The following is a 20,585-nucleotide window of genomic DNA, read 5'->3' on the forward strand; positions in this document are numbered from 1 at the left end:
CTGTACAAGGAGTTAAAAATTGAAACACAAAAATGAAAATGACTTGGTTCTTAAAGGGTTAAGCTAGATTATACTGTAGCTGCAGAATCTATCTATCTGCATCTCTGACTGGATTGTGCAGCCAAACCTGCTCCTAGTGCTGACTGAAGAGCGCAACCTACCCTGCTCAGAGTGTGCTCTGCCGAGTGATTGGCTGGGGCACGTCTTCAGACACCAGAAGGAAAGCAGGAGCAGCCTCTGAGGTGTTCTGTCTGCACAGACACTATGGCAGCCGCTCAGCTCCATGAGCGAGTGCACTACCGCCATGACACCCGCTGGCTTCTGGAGGATGGTGACAAGTGCCTATGCCTGGCCTGTGTTATAGAAATGATGGAGGATGAAAGTGTTTCAGTAAGTAATGTTGTAGCATCATAGGCTAATCAACAAATACATTACCCTCAGACTAAGGCTCCATTCACACACACGTATGGGGAAGATATATGCGGCCGAAGTATATACGGCGTATATACGTTCCCCATAGCCGGCAATGGACGCATTGCACCGTATTCATGTGAAAGACGGGAGTCGGCACACTGAGGCTCACTCACCTAGCTCCGCCCATAAACGGCTCAACACAACGTTTTAACCCGATAAAATCAGGTTGGGGAGTGGGGAACTGGCTGTAATGAGGCTCACTATTATATATTTAATAGGGAGCCATTCAGGAGCCAGAAGATCTGGCTCTTCTTAGTGAGCGGAGCCTTACGATCCAGCTCACTGAGAAGAGCCGGACTTCCCATCACTACTGTGCAGTGCCCATACATACAGGATAGGAGGAGTAAAAGTACTTGTTGAATAATTATATTTGCAAAAGGTTTGGCTATTTTTTACATACTCTAAAGTTATATTAAAAAAATATAAATTTATCCTTTACACAGGTTGTTCGCAAGAAGCACATGCTGTCTAGCTTTCAGATATTCCTAGAAAAAAAATCATCGACAGTTTATACATTTCTTGGCCAGGATGGAAGAATTTGTGCCTACTTTGTAGGACAGATGCTGGGTAGGTAGCGTTGATTTAAATGTGTTTTCCAGGACTTCTCAGGTTGTCTCAGGAAATAACTTCTGTTTTCCTGGCTGTTTGGCATCTGGTTTTTACAGATCCTCATGAACTACAATCTATGGGGCACATGTACAGTTGTTTTGGCTTGCTTTTTTTTTGTGACTCTTGTGACTGAGTTTTTGCGCCTAAGACAACCTCCCTTCAAAGTCCGCCATTGTCTCGTGTTCTGCAGTGTTCCCTGAGTTATCACCTGAATCTAGATGTAAAAAGGAGCAGAAATGGTGCAAATTTGAGACTTTTGGAGGATTTTTTTGTGACTTTTGTTAAAAAAGTCCTAATATTCAATACAAACCTTAACTGAGATCTAAGAGGCAAAACTCCAAGACACATCTGACCAGCAGAAAAGCTGGAAAAAAGGCAGGAGCACAAAGCCAGAACATGTACCTCTATGAGTGTTCAGACTAGGACATGCCCTAGATCAGTGATGGCGAACCTATGGCACAGGTGCCAGAGGTGGCACTCAGGGCACTCTTTGTGGGCACCCAGGCCACATTGCCCCAGCACAGTTCACCAGACATGAGTAGAAGAATTCACCTGCAGGCACAGGCAATGTAGATGCCACTCTTCATAGCAACACATCCTCAGCTTCTTCGGACTTTAGAAAGAGTGAAAGGGTGAGGGCAAGGGCAGTTTATTGATGGAGGTCCTTCTTTTGAATTTGTGGTAGAACAGCGAGTTACTGCTTAAATTGCTGTGTTGGCATTTTGCTTTAAATACGTGGGTTTTTGTTGTAATTTGGGCACTCGGTCTCAAAAAGGTTCGCCATCACTGCCCTAGATTTAAAATCATGGCTGTGGGCATTGATCTGTTAAGAGTTGCATTGAGCGCAACCGTATGCTGTCCATTCTAAAAATGTGGTCATGAGCACTTAGATATTGAAGGCATAACTTTATATTTAGTTAATATGAAATGATTTGAATCTTACACGGCAGCCACTGGACCTGTGTCCTGCTTCTGTCAAGGTTGAAGTTTTTTTCTCTAGTTCCCACCATTTTGGAGCAATCAGTGCTGTTATTATTGACATGTAATATGCTAATGAGGTCTCTCTTACAGTCTAGTCTTATTAAAACATATAACTTGTCTTAGGCTACATTCACACTGCCGTTGCCCACCCGCAACGGCAGTGCACGGGGAGAGGAGGAGGAAGTCATGTACCCTTAGCGCTGCATTTACATTAGTGTTAGGGGGCAGGCCTCGGCCCAACCGCATTTGAATTTCTATGGAACACATGTACAGTCAAGCCGATACCCACCCCGAGGAGTTTTCATTTCTAATAACATTGTAAACCACACCCTAAAAGATTAAGTGAGCGTTGAAAAAATGTGAAAATCTTTATGTCATCAGTTTTTAAACTATTTGAGGTTTTTAGCAAGAATAATGAACAACCTAGAAATTTAGAATAAAATAAAGGGGGTATATTTAAACACTTAAAGGGAACCTGTCAGCAGAAACTGACCTAATAAATCACTACCAGTATGTTACCAAGCAGATAAACACCATCCAGATTGTTTTTCTTTAATGACATAGTGTGGTGGCATCATCCAGTGAAGTGAGATGTAAATTGGTTGTATATAGTCAAGGAGGCGGGAATTTTAGCATCCTTCACTGTAATTAATGGTCCTGCATCCATCACTTACCAGATCTCCTGAAGTCTGATGCATAATGTCATTCACAGAGAAGGAGGCGTTCAGAGCTCCCCATCTAGACTTCAGTGTTAAAATCTCTGCCTTTGACTTCATACATCCAATTTACATCTCATTTTAAAGTTGATTTTCTGGATGATGCCATCACCATGGACCTTGAAAGAAACAAAAACTAGAAGGTGTTAAGCTGTTTGCAGATGACAGGTTCCCTTTAAATTATTTTATGTATTAGTATTTTTATAGCATCCAATAGGATAATTTTATTTAAAATTATTTTTTTCTGTTTGGAGTTTATTATTTTTTATTTTATTATTTTAGGCATGCTGGTAAACTTGGAAGCCGATTCTACCTTAGACTTAATTTCTGAAAGTAAGGATTTATAAACATACAGTATATGTGATCAATAAAATGTAACATTATAAGTAACATAATCTTAATTTTGGTTAAATGAATTTTAACTCAGATTATTTCTTTTACAAGAAAATATCTGGTAAGAATTTAAAAGGATAGATTAATAAAGTGCTCTGTACAAGCAAGTTCTGTCATCTGAATTAACTGGTTGGAATGCCAAGCAGCTGAACTTAAAGGGAACATACCACCACGATTCTACCTATAAAGGTAGATCAGATGGTAGGTGGATAAATGGGACATGATGATAGCCCTTTTTTGGGCTATTCCTCACGTCCCGTCTATCTTTAAGAAAACTTTAATCGGGGGATATGCAAATTTTTTTAAGCGGCTATTGGGGCGTGGAGTAGACAGACATGAGGCTACACGTCGCGGCTACTCCACGCCCCAGTAGCCTCTTTTCTCTGCCTACCATTGCATCTTCGGCGCACAGCTCCTCATAGCAGAACGCAGGCCTGCGGGTGCGCGGCCACAGCTCTGAGATGCCACATTAGGCCATGAAAGAAACATGATCTAGAAGGTGTACAGCTGCTTGACAGCGTACTTGTAGTGGGTTATTAGGCCAATTTCTGATGACTGGTTCTCTTAAAGGCTTCTCTGCTTCAAAACCACACCCTAGGGTGCCTTCATTGACAGCTCCCTTTCAGGATCTGTCAGGATCTGCGGAGGGTGTTTGCATGTTATTCAACTGTACCGCTTTTTACATACCGCGTGTACAATTGATTATCCAATTGAAGTGGTATGTAGTGGTGGAAACCGGCCTGGCCCATTGACCAACCATAGGCCCACGGGGGATTTCTCCCAGTGGATTCTATGGCCAGTCCGCAACTGCCTGCACATAACGTGTGCAGTTTAATCCCTTATCGAGGTGTGATGTATTAGTACGTCACACATCGGTTGCGGGTGTATCATGGTTTGGGGTCAGTGGACCCCCTGGACCACCGTAGGAGATGGTACTAGCCGACACCTGGGACCTGAATCTAAGTGGCACCTGGTCTTCACCAGAGCCATTCGATAGACTTGCTGCGGCAGGGTGCCACTAGGTCGTTCCACAGGTGCGTCTAGCCCGCAGTGGCAAAGTCAGGGTACAGAATCAGCATACAGGCTCAAGGTCAGGTACAGGCACGTAGTCAGGGCAGGCATCAGAGATGCAAGGTCACAGGTCAGTTCCAAGGTCAGGTACAGGAATTCAGGCAGAATCAGGGAACAAGGAACCAGAAAGCTTTCTGGTCTTTATGGGAAACCCGGAAGTTTCAGCGCCAATCAGCGTTGCGCTGGCCCTTTAAATCTCTGAGTGTTGGCGCGCTCGCCCTATGGAGCGGAGACGCACGCGCAGCCTAGCCGGGACGGGAGCAGGAGCATGGAGAGGTAAGTGAGGGCCCGGGAGTGCAGCCCCAAAGAGAGGGGCACGGGTGTGACAGGGTGTATGGAGAGCAACCGTGACAGGGTGTATGGAGGGGGCTCACAGGCTAAGTTCTCTTCATATGAATGGCTAATAAAGAAAGAACCTAAAAATTAAAATCGGACCCTTTTCCCTTGAACTCATATAAAAATAAATAAACTGTAAAAATCATAAACATAACGCTCTATCAAAATATAATAAAAATATAATAAATGTGAAAAGTGATCAAAAGGTCATACAGTCCTCAAAGTTGTAGCAAGGTCCTATATAAATTTAATATCCCCGTGATCGTACCGACCCAAAGAATAAAAGAGAGGTGTCATTTGGAAACCAGTAAAAACTAAGCCTACAAGAAAATGGTGCATTTTTTTACAATTTCACTGCATTTATTCCCACTTTCCAGTACGGCATGGAATATTAAATACTGTCACTTTGAAGTACAATTTCCATGTATACTTCTGTACATGAAAAATAAAAAAGTTATGGATTATTGAAGTTGGTGAGTGAAAATTGGAAACATAAAAGCGCCAAGTCAATAAGTGGTTAAAGGGAACCTGTCACCAGACACCCTATTTGAGCCCACAGACAATAAATAGCTTATCCAAAAACAGTTTTTATAACATTTCTGGTATTCGTGTTTAAAAACATAAGTTAAGTTTAAGTTACCTGGCTTCCTGCCAGCTTGTGTCCTATCTGTGCATGCACCGCATCTAGAGCACAGCTGCTAGGTAGTGAGCCAGGAACACAAAGCGGCTCACTGCCTAGCAACCCTGCACTTGATGCAGCGCATGCACAGATAGCATTGGAAACTGTCTCCACTGTATCTGCATGAGGAGGAAGCAGAGGTGGGGGGATTTGCACATTATAATGGATGATGTGCAAAATTCCCATATACTGCCAGTATACTGTAGTATGGTAGAATCAATCAAACAATGTAGGGTTAAAGTACCCTAGGGGGTCCAAAAAAAAAATGGTAAAAAAATAAATTAAAAAGTTTAAAAAATAAAATAGGAAAACATAAAAATTCTAAACACCCCCCTTTTCCTAGAACTAATTTAAATATAAATAAACAGTAAAATTCATAAACATGTTAGGTGTTGCCCATTCCCAAAATTTTATAAAAGTGATCAAAAGGCCGTACAGTCCTCAAAATGGTAGCATTGAAATTCACAAAAAAATTACACCACACACAGCTCCGTACACTGAAGTATGATAAAGTTATTAGTGCCAGAAGATGGCTAAATGAAGATTTTTTTTCTGTACAGGTTTTAATTTTTTTAAATGTATGAAAACATCCTAAAACCTACATAAATTAGCTATCCCTGTAATTGGAATGACTCAATGACACAAGTAGACATGTCATTTGGGGCGCACAGTGAAAGCCGTAAAATCCAAGCCCGCAAGAAAATGGCGTAAATGCATTTTTTACCAATTTCACGGCATTTGGATTCTTTTTCCCTATTCCCAGTACACGGCATTGAATATTTAATACCGTCACTAAGAAGTACAATTTGTTATGTAGAAAACAAGCCCTCATACAGCCCTTTACATGAAAAAATTAAAAAGTTATGGATTTTTGAAAGTGGGGAGTAAAAAATTAAAATGTAGAAAATAAAAAAGGGCCTGGTCCTTAAGGGGTTAAAGGGCATACAATGGAACTGTGGACCGTTGTCTGAAGCCTGTGTGTCATCAGTGCGAGAGTGACCACGTATTCTCAGGAGGGAATATCGCACGTTGTGCTTCGGTTGCGTTTTCATTGTTATTTACATTTGTTAATGCTATGTTAACGCATATGTTAACACATGCGTTAACATTGCATTTACAATGCGTTTTGTAAACTCACTCATGGGGCCATAGAATCCATGGCCTTGTGCATGAGAACTGAAAAAAATAGAATAGTACTAGTGCTGGCTGTAGAAAACACAGCTAGCACAAGTCCTAATGTCCTAGATGTCTGCTTTCAGGCTAACTGATATGCTGCTTAAGTTTAAGAAGGTTAATTCAAAAGACACACATAGCGAGACAAAAATGTGCTCCGCATTTGGAAGATTCTCCCAAGATATCTGATGCAAGGAGTCCCTGCTTGCCGGTGGAACAGCAGCAATGGTGTACAGCGCTCCTGTTTGGTGGAGAAAAAGGGACTCCTACCATCATATATAAGTGTGATACACCCTACCGTCCCTGGTCAGTTCATGAATTGAAGCAACAGCAGGTCTGTGATCCATGCACCAGACATGATCACCTGAACCCACCTAGAACAAGACAGACTGGACTCCAAGATTACAGGTTAGTAACAGGTGATTCTAATGTGCTTAACCTGCAAAGATTACATTGTATGTGTCCCCAACCTTATGGTAAATTATTTCTGTGTACAGTAGTGACATTTTGATGTTTTGCAGTTATTGTCATTATTATTTTACTGTTTTCTCTCATCTCATCCAGTTTTGGTGCAGCTAATTTTAGGCTTTAAATTGGAGCAATTTGTTCATTATGTTTTGGATGGATGCATAAAAGAGGTAACTTTGATTAGCTCTAGAAATACAATACTGTATTAAAATGTCTTAAAGGACATGTACCAACAGATTACCTGATGGTAGATGGTTATTACTTACCTCCCCGTCCTGTTCTATTGTGTACCAAGCTTATTATCTTATAACTTTGTGTGGCCGCATATCTGTAAAAAGAATAGGTTTATAAGATATCCAAATTAGCCTGTAGTGCTCGGCAGAGATCCACACAAAGTTACAAGAAATTAAACTTGGTGCACACGGGGATGGTAATATGATGGTAGATGTACTATATAAACTACAGCAGATAGCTATGTTATTGCTTTGTATGTGAGTTTAAAGAAACTCTACCACTTGATTTTAACAAAATTATAACATTCAGGACCTTGGGATTGCTTCATCCTGCCATTGATAAACCCATTACACTTAGCATTCTGAACAGTCCAGACAGGACTAATCAACCTAAGCTGGATCACTTATACACTGCAACTGGGGGATGGTGTAACGATTGATTACTACTGCCTGTGAGGTACAATACAGTGATTACATCTTTCTCGGTAGCAGTGCATACTTAAAGGTGAAAATTCTCACATTTCAATCCCCTTGTGATGTTAACACCACGATCATTTTAACCCCTTACTTTACAATGTTACTCACTTTTATTGCTGTTTTAGCTCCTATCTCTCCCTCAGTTCTCAATACAAAGTCCCAGGGTGTTGGCGGGGCCTCTCTAAGCAGACACATTACTGTATTATTCATCTAGTTCTGTGGGGTGACAATGTGGTTATATTTTCAGGGTACAGGGTTTATATGCATCTGCCATTGTACTAACACACTGACACATAGAGAGATGAGACAGATCAGAGATGCATGAGATGATTACACAGAGGCTGATAGACCATTATACTGTTACAATGTGAGCTCTGTTACATCTCACAGATATTATCTGCCTGCATTCCCCTTCCCCTGGATCACTTATCTCCTTGTAGCTTGTTGTTTGCAGCCTCTCTCTCTTTCTCACGATCTCCTGGCAGGAAGTGTCTGTGTCTCAGTGTGCAGCAGTGTGAGCTCTGCGCAGGGGGCGGGGCTACAGACACACAGCAGAGACAGACAGTAATATCAGCAGCACAATCTTATCCAAGATGGCCGCCACCCGACCCTAAGTGAGAAGTTACAGGGTTGTGTCTAGGGGAAACTGTAATTGTGTACAGAAGGACTGATAGAGACAGGTTGGAATTATATCTGTGAGATGCTGCATTTTTGAATTAGAGAATGTTGCTTTGTGAATTTGAAAAAAAACTAAATGAAGAGTTGAGGAGAAAAAAAACGCTAGCAAACATCTCAGTGCCATACTCTGAGAACGCCAGACCGCTGTAGGCTCGGTCCGGTGTTCTCAGGATTTTATTCATGAGGGGGCGGTCCGAGACGCTTCTTCTTCCCCAGATCACCCCTCCCACTCCATAGGATGGCAGTGACTGCCTAGCTTCATGTGACAGTCACCGCCTCCTTGTACTGCCCACTCATGAATACAGCGGATCGCCATTCTCAGGGGGTGTGGCACTGCAGTGTTCACTAGCTTTATCGGAAAGTTACTTTAGTAAGCAGTTCCTAGAGCTCATAATGCATGAAGTCAAATGGTAGATTTCCTTTAATTACTGTAATATTATGCTTGTGATGGGATGCAGGCAATGAGAGTTTTATAGGTGTTGAGAGCCAGTATAAAATACGTAAAAAACTCAAATTTGGTATATCTCCAACTAATACAGAAAAAAAAGAACTAAGTTATGGTTTTTGGAGTTGCAAAGTGAAAAATGTAAACACAAAATGGGAAAAGGGCATAGGCGGCAAGGGGTTAACCCATTAACGCTTTGCGTCCGACATATGTACTCCAGAATGATACTCTTGCAAACTACAACATGTCCCCAAAAAACAAGCCATCAACCAGCTCTGTAGCCAAAAAAGTTTAAAATGTTATGCCACTTGGAAGACGGCAATGCAAAAATGATAGATTTTTCCCCACATTAGGGTTTTATTTGGCAAATTTAATAAAACGTAAGAAAAAATATTCATGCATGGTATCCCCGTAATTTTATGGACCTGTAGAATAAAGATACCATGATTATTAGGCTATATGGTTAACATGGGAAAAAAAAGTAAATAATCCAGTACAGAATTGATGCTTTTCTACTCCTGCCCTCAAAAATGTTCCTAAATTTTCAACAATAGGGGATACCAACCCCAAAATGGTAAATCTGGAAAAAGCATCTCATCCCGCAAAAAAAATGCCATCACATGACCCTAATAACGAAAAAGTACTCGGGAGAAATTACATAACAAATTTTAAGATTTATTTTCTCTTTTTATCTATTGGAAATGTGTAATTTTTAGGGCTAAATGAACGTATAACCGACAAAATTTGACCATTCTAAATTTCACCTCCATTTTGATTCAATTGCTATAAAGATCTCAAGGGGTTAACAATCTTTCTAAAAGCTGTTTCTGATAGTTTGAGTGGTGCAGATTTAAAAATGGGGTGATATATACGGGTTTTTTGATGTTAAATATGAAAAATGTCATTCAAAACAGTATTTATCCCCAAAATAGTCAATTCTGAAAATACGGAATATCAAAATGTAAAGTAGACATGGGAAATGTTATTCAGCAACTTATTTCGGTGGTAAATCGATCTGCCTGAAAACGCGATGACTTCGAATTCCGAAAATGGCAAATTTTTCAAAAATGTCATCATTTTTTCTTTTGTTGGTAAATAAACGCAAAACAACATGTGGGGAAAAAACAATCTCAGAATCGTTTTGATGAGTAACAGTGTTGAAAAGTTATAACCATATAAAGCGACGCAAGTCAGAATACAGAAAATGGGGCTGAGCCTTAAAGGGGTATTCTCGTCTGGGCACTCACATTCAGTTTCACTCATCTCCCATACGTAAACATTTCTTCAATTAGATGTTATTAAAAAAACTGTTCCTGTGTGAAGATAATTTCTCATAAACATAACCATGTTGTCCCTTCGAAACGCGATAGCTTCCTTGGATATGGCCACCTCTGCTGAAGGGATTGCACAAAGAAACAAATTGTTTTGGTACATGAAATGTCCGGGCGTTACTGCAGGTTCCACAGCCATCCAGTGGTAATGATTGCTGAATCCTGGTGGTCAGGCAGGGCTCTATAGTGCATGTTTGGCCACCACTGCCGGAGCGTGACGTGGTTGTATCCGAGGCAGCTAACTGGTTTCTAAGTGACAACATGGCTATGTTTATGAGTAATTATCTTCCTACAGGAACATTTTTTTTAATAACATCAAATTGAAGAAATGTTTACATATGGCAAATTAATTTAATTAAATGTAAATGCCCTGATGGGAATACTCCTTTGAGCTATAAACTGGCTGCGTTCTTAAGGGGTTAAAGTAGTTATCCTATAAAGTTTACAGTGAATGATATGACACCTTGCTCCTTCTCTCAAAGGAAATTAAAAGTGATCAAAAAGGTGTATACAAGCAAATTATTATAAAATATTATTATAAAAACTACAGTTTGCACTTTTAAAACTATCATACTCTGGAGATGGTAATATGAAGACTTTATGGGTGTCAGAATGAGATGACAAAACAATATTTATCAGTGTTGAGCAGCATATCAAAAACCATACAAATCTGGTATTAAATGTATCAAAGGACAATGGCAGAATTGCGCTCAATGTATAATATGAAACTTCAGATGATACCAGACAAAATTCCCTGTATAAAAAGCCCTCATGTGGCTATATAAACAAGTATATAAATATACTTGCTATGGTTTCTGGAAGGTGGGGGAAGAAAAAGTAAAATCAGAAAATGCCAGTGTCATGCTTACTCTTTTATAGTTATCGGAGGTAGCCTGCCTGAGATTATGCTTACCAATACTCAATTTCTTGGGAAAACTTGTAGATGCAATGCCAAGTGTCTCAGAAATTATAGCTACAGATCATTGTAAGTATCCCTAAACTTTTAACAAAATCCTATAAATGGATAGTGCAGACAATAATAGTTTACTTTGTATTATACCTTATTAACCCCTCCATATACGTTCTCATTGAATATGCCCTGTGCAGATAGCCTGTGTAGACATCATGACAATGATTTGCTTCAAATATATTTCCTGAACTGTGGTAACTAGAAACTCATTTCTGGTTTCATATTAAAGAGAAAAAACCTTAAATTGTCACTAATTTACCCGGCAAAAGTAGTGTAGCACAACTAGAGAGAGCCCTTGAAAAAAAACAACAATAACTATATCATGGTACTGACTTCTTCCTAGCCCGAGATACTTCCAGGTATATCTATCAGCCCTTTTTGCTTAATTCTCTCCAGCTTATGGTGAAGTGGGAGGCTACTTGTGACATCAGCTAAAGGCACTGAGCCCAGAGCAGCTTTCCCTCACTTCCCATAATACAGAGCTCTCCACTCATGCTGTAATATCCGTGCCAAAACATTCCTCTAAACGCAGTTGATAGAATAGGTGTATGTTTTTGTGTTTATCTTTCTTGTGTGTGAACTGTGGCTTAGATTTCTCCTGTGTTTGGATTTATTGAGCCACACCCTGCTCTCTGCAGTTCAGCCCTGTCCAGCAAGGGTTACTAGCCTTATGGACACTGCTCCAGTCTGCTGCTGGAAGCGTGTCCGGGAATTGCCTAAAATACCTGCCTTCTCCCATCAGACCTTGCTGGTTATTCAGTCTTCTGTGTTCTCTAGTGCTATTGCTTGTTTTGCTACTATTTGTTATTTGACCTCTGCTACACTTACCCACCATTCTATTGTTATAAGATTCAGTACCTTTGCACCCATCTTGGCTTCACCTGGTTTTGTCCGATTCCGCTTGTCTGTCTGTATCTGTTGTTTCTCCCTCTGTGTCGTGTATCTCCCGGTGTAAACCTGTCTTGTGTTGGTTTCTGAACACTGATTAATATTTGAATTCCTTTTACCTGTCTGCTGCACCATCCAGCAGCTGCCAGACAAAGTAAGTCTTCCCTTGTCACCTAGTAGGGTCACTGGACCATTAGGGATCGTTAGTTAGGTTCCTGATAGCAGGTTTGCCTTTGTCAGGGCAGCTTATCTGCTGCACGCAGGACCATAGCCTGCAGGGATGTTACAGGGTGAGTTCCTTACCCAGTCTGACTGCTAGCGCCAAGCCTGGTTGTGGTTGCGCGGTTGCTGGACAGGCTCTTTACACATGCATTATTATTAATGGCCCAGCCAGTCAGAACACAGAATCCCAGGCTCAATCATCTTCTCAGTGTTACTGCTGTACAACACAGATGTGACCCTAACCTGAAAGATAAATTCAATGTCAGTTTTAAATGCTCACATCCATATTACACATATACTTCTATGCACTGTCACACAAACCTATAATCTAATACAGCCTTATGAAGACTATACAAACTACCTTATAAGACAGATGTGTCAACAAGTCTATTCAGTAGATGCTATCACTCCTATATCCTTTCCCTTCTCAGGGACCCAATTATAGCCTTGTAGAGAGATGGAGGTGGTTTGCAGAGCAGGCTGATGCATAATATACTGTGGGTGCAGGCAGTCCCCGGGATACGTATAAGATAGGTTTTGTAGGATTGTTCTTAAGCTGAATTTGAATGTAAGTCGGAACTGTATACTTTATCATTGTAACCCCACTCAAATTTTTTTTGCTCTCTGTGACAATTGGATTTTAGAAATGTTGGGTTGTCATAAGAACCAGGATTAACAATAAAGCTTAATTACAGTCACCTTTTATAACTGTTACAGGGAATCATTGTGGCCTAGGGCTAAAGTACAGTAAATTACCAACATCCAGAGGGCTGTTTGTAACTAGGGGTCATCTGTAAGTCAGGTGTTCTTAAGTAGGGGACCGCCCGTAATAGATTATTAAACTGAGCAGCTGCAGGGGCAGGAGATGGAGTGTGTGTGGAGACATAAGAGCAAAGTGTAGACTGGACAGAACAGACATGGTGAAGAGGCTTCCTGCTTACTGAGCCGAGACAGAAGAGCACACTGCATAGCCCACCCTCTTACACTTTATTTTTTAAATCAAATGGTCTTTATTCTAGCATATACATTAATATCCATTTTGAAACATGTATCAGTATTTTCATGAATACAGTAATTACAGTGTATGACCATAACATTATACAAACAACTCCCCCCCCTCCCCATGACAAAGAAACCTCGTAAAAACAAAAAAGGGATATAATTTCCCCCTTCCCAGCGGTCCGGTCCCACCTAGCCAAAATCTGTAACCCTCATTTGCTTTACCTCATCATCGCCACTGCACTATCTCTTACTTCATTGGCCCTCTGGTTTGTAGCAACCAAAACGCTTGGTAGGAATGCTGCGGGATGCAGAAAACAGAGAATTCACAGAGAAACAATAAGGAAATTAATGTATATATGAAAAATGTTAGTTTTCAGCTATTGCAGCTATAATAAAAACTTTATAAACTTTTTAAAGCTTAAATATCACTTCAGGATTGTGTTTCTAGTAGCCACCATCCACTATCAAAAATGCTATTTTTATATACAGCTCTCCATTCCTGACTTCAGCTTTAACAGTGGATATCTCTATTGATAAATGCGGCCTGTATGTATTAAAAGTCACAAATAATAGTTTAGACAGATATAAGTAGTTGTGATGCTCTAGCAGTGTATTTGGTGTTATATGTATAATGAAGTAACCTCTGATTAACTTGACTACAACAACCCTAATAACCTGATAATTATTATACTTGCTTTTCTGTCCAGACAAGATTGTAGAGCAGTTACCACAAGGGTTAATGTATCCTAATGAAGTGTTGAAGGCTTCTGTGTGTTACTTGTACGGCAAACTTTACTCTTCATCTGCTGCAGCACTAAAACTTACTGATCATTTCACAAATACACTTTGTGAACTTTTTTTGGCTACACTGGAAAATGCACAGACAAAAGAATTACAGATAAATTGTATGGGTAAGTATTCTACATTCATAAAGTTTTTTTTATATTTTGACAGCAAGTAAATTACAGTATATACTCAAGTATAAGCCGACTCAAGTATAAGCCAAGGCCCCTAATTTCACCACAAAAACCTGGTAAAACCTACACTCACCGGCCACTTTATTAGGTACACCTGTCCAACTGCTCGTTAACACTTAATTTCTAATCAGCCAATCACATGGCGGCAACTCAGTGCATTTAGGCATGAAGACATGGTCAAGACAATCTCCTGCAGTTCAAACCGAGCATCAGTATGGGGAAAAAAGGTGATTGGAGTGCCTTTGAACGTGGCATGGTTGTTGGTGCCAGAAGGGCTGGTCTGAGTATTTCACAGAGAATGGTCCGAAAAAGAAAAAACATCCAGTGAGCGGCAGTTCTGTGGGCGGAAATGCCTTGTTGAATGGGCAGACTGGTTCGAGCTGATAGAAAGGCAACAGTGACTCAAGTCGTCACCCGTTACAACCAAGGTAGGCAGAAGAGTACGCCGAACTTTGAGACAGATGGGCTACAGCAGCAGAAGACCACAACAGGTGCCACTCCTTTCAGCTAAGAACAGGAAACTGAGGCTACAATTTGCACAAGCTCATCGAAATTGGACAGTAGAAGATTGGAAAAACGTTGCCTGGTCTGATGAGTCTCGATTTCTGCTGTGACATTCAGATGGTAGGGTCAGAATTTGGCATCAACAACATGAAAGCATGGATCCATCCTGCCTTGTATCAATGGTTCAGGCTGGTGGTGGTGGTGTCATGGTGTGGGGAATATTTTCTTGGCACTCTTTGGGCCCCTTGGTACCAATTGAGCATCGTTGCAAAGCCACAGCCTACCTGAGTATTGTTGCTGACCATGTCCATCCCTTTATGACCACAATGTACCCTGTAACATGTGATGGCTACTTTCAGCAGGATAATGCGCCATGTCATAAAGCTGGAATCATCTCAGACTGGTTTCTTGAACATGACAATGAGGTCACTGTACTCAAATGGCCTCCACAGTCACCAGATCTCAATACAATAGAGCATCTTTGGGATGTGGTGGAACGGGAGATTCGCAACATGGATGTGCAGCCGACAAATCTGCGGCAACTGTGTGATGCCATCATGTCAATATAGAACCAAAATCTCTGAGGAATGCTTCCAGCACCTTGTTGAATCTATGCCACGAAGAATTGAGGCAGTTCTGAAGGCAAAAGGGGGTCCAACCCGTTACTAGCATGGTGTACCTAATAAAGTGGCCGGTGAGTGTATATTTTTTAACTCAACTTTTTGTGCTGAAAAACTAGGCTTATACTCGAGTATATATGGTAGTTATTTTTAGTTTGAGTCTTAGGACTAAATCACATTGCCGTGGTTGGTCACTTAAAGGGGTTGTCCCAGGTATTTAAATTATAGGGGATTACAAGGTGATTAGTGTGTCTGCTGGGAGCCCCAGTCATAATGAGAACAGGACCCTGTAATACAGAGAACTGAGTTCCTGTTCTCACTAATGGGGGGAGCTGCAGGACAAGCATGTGTCCTCCCGCTCCATTCAAATTGTTGCTATTTCGACCACTCCCATAATGAATGGAGAGGCAAAGTGTATGCTTCTTCTGCTGCTCCACCCTCACCGATCACCTTGTTATGTAACTTAAATTCTTGTGACAACCTACTTAAAGCGAGTTGAACACCAACTTCCCATGGATGGGAGATTTTCCATTTACTTATTAGAGCTCCCCCAGTACGCACAGATAGAAAAGCACTCATAATAGAAATTTGTTGAAATTTTCTATTTCAATTTTAAAGCGCAGTCCAACTATCCTCCAAACCTATAGACATTGTAGGGAATTAGCCCTAAGTTCATGACAGTGACGCCAAAGTTCACGCCAAAAAAAGTCCTGTCTGCATTAATTCAGACAGCAGGAAAAAAATAATAGCCTTCACAATCAGGCATAAAGCATAAACAAAAGTCCTACCTCTCTGGGTGCTAGAGAAATAAAGGGTTCCCCTGAACTCACCACTAAGACATGTAGTCATTTTGCAGGGTTATCACCTTTCCTAGTGTGGAAGTCAGGGCCATAGCTGCCTTTTAGTGTTTCACAACATAGACATTTATAATATATAAAGTTAGTGCAATGTCTGGTTATGGTCGTTTACATGAATATTTAATGACGATTGTAATTAATTATTATAATATTATTGCAGGTTTACTGAAACAGCTATTGAAATTTGATCAATTTGTGTCAGTGATAATGAATGCATCTACATTCAACGAGGACCTGGAGAATACCCCCACTTTACATGCTCAAATGACTTTGCCTTTTTTATTGAGAAAGGTATATTTCACACATGTATACCCGAAAACAGTATGTATAAAGTTATGTAGTTAATGTGACTTTCATTGTAGATCTTGCTATCCAGAGAAGAGTTTCTACAGATTGCCAGTGCACAGTGTATTGCAGCAGTGCTTGTACATTTTCAAGCTAAATATGCACCCTCCTTTATACTCATTGACATTCCAGGTAATGTGTCAACAAATTTAATAATATAGACTTTATTTGATATTAGCTTTTTTAACTATTATTAAACAAAATGATAAAAAACAGTGATATGATGCTCCTCTACATGGTCGCTAATGTTTCTGCAAACTTTGCCTAAATCAGTTGTACAAATAATTAGAAGAAAATTTGTAATTCATCCTATCAGAGAAAAATGTCACCACTTATCTCCACTTATCTAATTCTCATCCTTCTCCCTTAAAAGCTAACTTTCATTCTGAAATCCTTACACATTTCTGACTTGGTCTTTACAGTCTGTCACCTAAAAGATATTAAATGGTATGTGTCCATTAAAGTTTAATGAGAGGGGACAGAGAAACACTTGAAATTCGCATAGTTAAAAAATAACAATGGCTGCTACAGTAAATATGGTATTTCAACCAGTTGCTTCACTGACATCGGTGCTGTTTTGTACATTATTGTATCATGCAGTGGCTTACTGTTAGAAAATTCTCCTGTTTTCAGCTTATCCCAAAAAGTTAAAGGAAATCTACCATCAAAATCAAGCATGAAAAACCATAGATCCAGCTACTGTGACCAGGGTCGTAGAGTCAGAGACCATTTCGGAGACTGAGTAGAAATAAAATGTAGGCAATAGGTTGCGATGAATGTGGATGCACTTTTTTCTCATGCTCAGTAGTGAAGCTCCTCTCCTTAAGATCACATTAAACAGGCACTAGGAATGCTTGAACTCATTACAGCACTGCTAAAGTGACCAGAAAATCTTTTTAGCATATCTGAAGTTTCAATAAACTGTGCATAAATCAATTCTTCAGTGTATACTCTGTTTAAGCTGCTTTACATTTTAGTTTGCTTATTTTCTGAACTCATGTTTGTGTGATTAAGTTGAGATGAATGTGACTACACATTGGGGCAAATTTACTTACCCGGTCCTGTCAGCCCTGATCCGGACAAGCCAACGAAGTTGAAGTCCGACGCGATTCACGTAGCTTGTGAGCCTGATTTCCTGCATGTGTCGCTTCCCCGCTAAGGTCCGCCTGAGTTCACCTTCTTCTTCCTGGTGCTTGTAAGTGAGTGTCTTGTGAAAAAATTTGTATTTTAAATCCTGTGCGTAGTCCGAATCCGTCGCGTTGTCCGACGGCCACGCCCCCTATTTGCGTCTCATGAAAATCCGATCGCGTGCACCAAAAACCCCTGATAAATGCAGCGCAACACAGAAATCGTCAGGAAACCCGGCGAAAATGCGGTCCGCGGACCCTTAGTAAATGTGCCCCATTATGTATATGCTCCTCTGCTACAGATCAGAGGGGAAGGAATGTCTGCACTTATCTCAGAACTACGAGGGTTATCCGGAAAACTGGATTAATGCAGGATTGTCCAGTGTGTGTGTTCTCTCTGTAAACTGCTTTATGTTTTAGTTTGCTTGACGGATTTAATATAGAAGGTATAGAAGGTTGTATCCCAATAAATATAAATTTATCACTTAAAGTTGGAGTCAGGGAAATGGAGGAGTCCAAGGTTTGGCTTACCAACTCCAAAGCCCTGACTGTGACTCTGTTCATCTTCTTATATTTGTTATCCATGGCCTCTTTCCTTCTAAAATCAACTTTTAAAATGATGCTGATAAGCCAGAAGAGCTCTGGGTGCCCCTCCGTTATGCAGCTTTACAGGCTGTTATACTGTGTTACCCTCCCCCCTGCTCCATCAGTACTTCACCCTCCCACTGTCTGATGTAATCTCAGTGCAGCAGAAGAAGTTTCAAGAAACAGTGGAAAAGGGGAAGCAATCCTGCACAGTGTACTGGTCTGTGAAGCTACAGCACTGAGGGTCTCTTATAACAAACCCAGGAGCCCTTCTGGTTTATTAGCATAATTTTAAAAGTTTATTTTAGAAGGAGCCCATGGGGAAAAAAATGATCACGGTCTCAGAGCCTGGATCTATGAGTAAATGTCCTTGATACATCATGCTTGATTTTGATAGTAAATTTTAAAATACAATATGAATCTGTTCGGGACAATTATTGTAACACAAAAATAACGCAACTTGAAAGAATTTTCCAGCACACATATTTATCTAGTGATTAAAAAAAAATGTAAAATTGGAATTGCTGTATTTTTGTTCCTTTCCATGTCAACCCTTTGCAAATAAAAAGTTACCCAAAGTTGCCAACGAAAATGACAATTTTAATGCTTTCTACTTAATAATAATAATATAATAATAATCTTTATTTATATAGCGCCATCATATTACGTAGCGCTTTACAAATCATAGGAAACAAATACAAATATAATATAACATGACAGAGCACAACATTTGTATGGAACAACAGGAGTGAGGTCCCTGCTCGCCAGAGCTTACGGTTTATGAGGATGATGGGGTAACACGAGGTAAAAGAATATTTAATGGTCAAGCCATTCTTCTTAGGGAATAGAACAAAATATAATAAATGGAATTGCTGTCGCTTGAACCACTCAGCCGTCATCTTATATACCAGGTCCAGGGTGAATGGGACTGCAGAGAAGTCTGGTGCCTGTTGGTTGCTAGATAACAGATGGGAGGACGACACAGGACGGGTTAGTAGAAGAGTTAAAACTTCATGCAGTTAATGAGAGTTATAGGCTTGCCTAAAGAAATGGGTTTTAAGAGCACGTTTGAAACTTTGGAGGTTAGGTATTAGTCTGATAGTCCGGGGCAGAGCATTCCATAGAATTGGTGCAGCTCTAGAGAAGTCTTGGAGACGCGAGTGGGAGGTCCGCACTAGGGTAGAGGTTAATCTAAGATCACTGGCGGATCTAAGAGCACGAGTTGGGCGATAAACTGAGATAAGAGAGGAGAGGTAGGAAGGTGCAGCATTATTCAGAGCTTTGTGGATGAGGGTTATTATTTTAAACTGTATTCGAAAGGAGACTGGCAGCCAGTGCAGTGACTGGCATGAACTGGAGGCATCCGTGTAGCGTTTAGTCTGAAAGACGAGCCTGGCTGCTGCATTAAGAATCGATTGGAGAGGAGAGAGTTTGGTGAGTGGAAGACCGGTTAGTAGAGAGTTACAGTAGTCTAGTCGAGAGTGAATCAGAGCAACAGTTAGCATTTTACAGGTTTCAAATGTGAGAAACGGTCGGATTCTGGAGATGTTTCTGAGATGCATCCGGCAAGAGCGAGCAAGAGATTGAATGTGTGGCTCAAAGGAGAGGTCGGAATCCAACACAACCCCAAGACAGCGGGCCTGCTGCTTTGGGGTTATGGTGACCCCACAGACTGATATGGAGAGGTTAGGATAGGCTCTGTTAGTGGATGGTGGAAAGACAAGAAGTTCGGTCTTAGAAAGATTAAGTTTCAAGAAAAGAGAGGACATGATGTTAGAGACAGCAGAGAGACAGTCACGTGTGTTCTGGATTAAGGCAGGGGTGATGTTACGTGCTGAGGTATACAGCTGGGTGTCATCAGCATAAAGATGATATTGAAAACCAAATCTGCTGATGGTTTGTCCAATGGGTGCAGTATAGAGGGAGAAGAGAAGAGGACCTAGGACTGAGCCCTGAGGAACCCCGACAGAGAGCGGAACAGAAGAAGAGATAGATCCAGAAAAGGAGACACTGAAAGTGCGGTCAGAGAGATAGGAAGAAAACCAAGAGAGTGCAGAGTCCTTTAGACCAATGGAATGAAGCATCCTGAGGAGGAGCTGGTGGTCCACAGTATCGAACGCTGCGGAGAGATCCAGAAGAATGAGGAGAGAAGAATCACCTTTGGATTTAGCAGTGAGGAGATCATTGGAGACTTTAGTAAGAGCAGTTTCAGTAGAATGCATAGGGCGGAAACCAGATTGCAGGGGGTCAAGGAGGGAGTTAGCTGAGAGAAAACGGGAAAGTCGAGAATAGACCAGGCGTTCCAGGAGATTGGAGATGAAAGGGAGGTTAGAAACTGGTCGGTAGTTAGCAGCACTGGATGGGTCCAGGGAAGGTTTCTTTAGTAAAGGGGTAACAATAGCATGCTTGAAAGAAGAGGGAAAG

General features: G+C 40.8%; 1 protein-coding gene across 3 annotated transcripts in view; it reads left to right on the plus strand.

Moving 5' to 3' along the window:
* The first annotated feature begins 178 nt into the window (after positions 1-178).
* MEI1 (meiotic double-stranded break formation protein 1) overlaps positions 179-20,585 on the plus strand; it is a 114,248-nt gene continuing 93,841 nt past the window's right edge. For all 3 annotated transcript variants that reach the window (XM_072127660.1, XM_072127661.1, XM_072127662.1), the window contains exons 1-8: positions 179-390; positions 918-1,041; positions 3,063-3,113; positions 6,997-7,070; positions 10,944-11,049; positions 13,854-14,057; positions 16,265-16,395; positions 16,467-16,581. In XM_072127660.1, coding sequence (XP_071983761.1) covers positions 265-390; positions 918-1,041; positions 3,063-3,113; positions 6,997-7,070; positions 10,944-11,049; positions 13,854-14,057; positions 16,265-16,395; positions 16,467-16,581 — 931 coding nt within the window. In that variant the 5' untranslated portion in view covers positions 179-264. The remainder of the gene's footprint in view (positions 391-917; positions 1,042-3,062; positions 3,114-6,996; positions 7,071-10,943; positions 11,050-13,853; positions 14,058-16,264; positions 16,396-16,466; positions 16,582-20,585) is intronic.

This window comes from Engystomops pustulosus, chromosome 10 (assembly GCF_040894005.1).
Source record: "Engystomops pustulosus chromosome 10, aEngPut4.maternal, whole genome shotgun sequence".
NCBI lineage: Eukaryota > Metazoa > Chordata > Amphibia > Anura > Leptodactylidae > Engystomops > Engystomops pustulosus.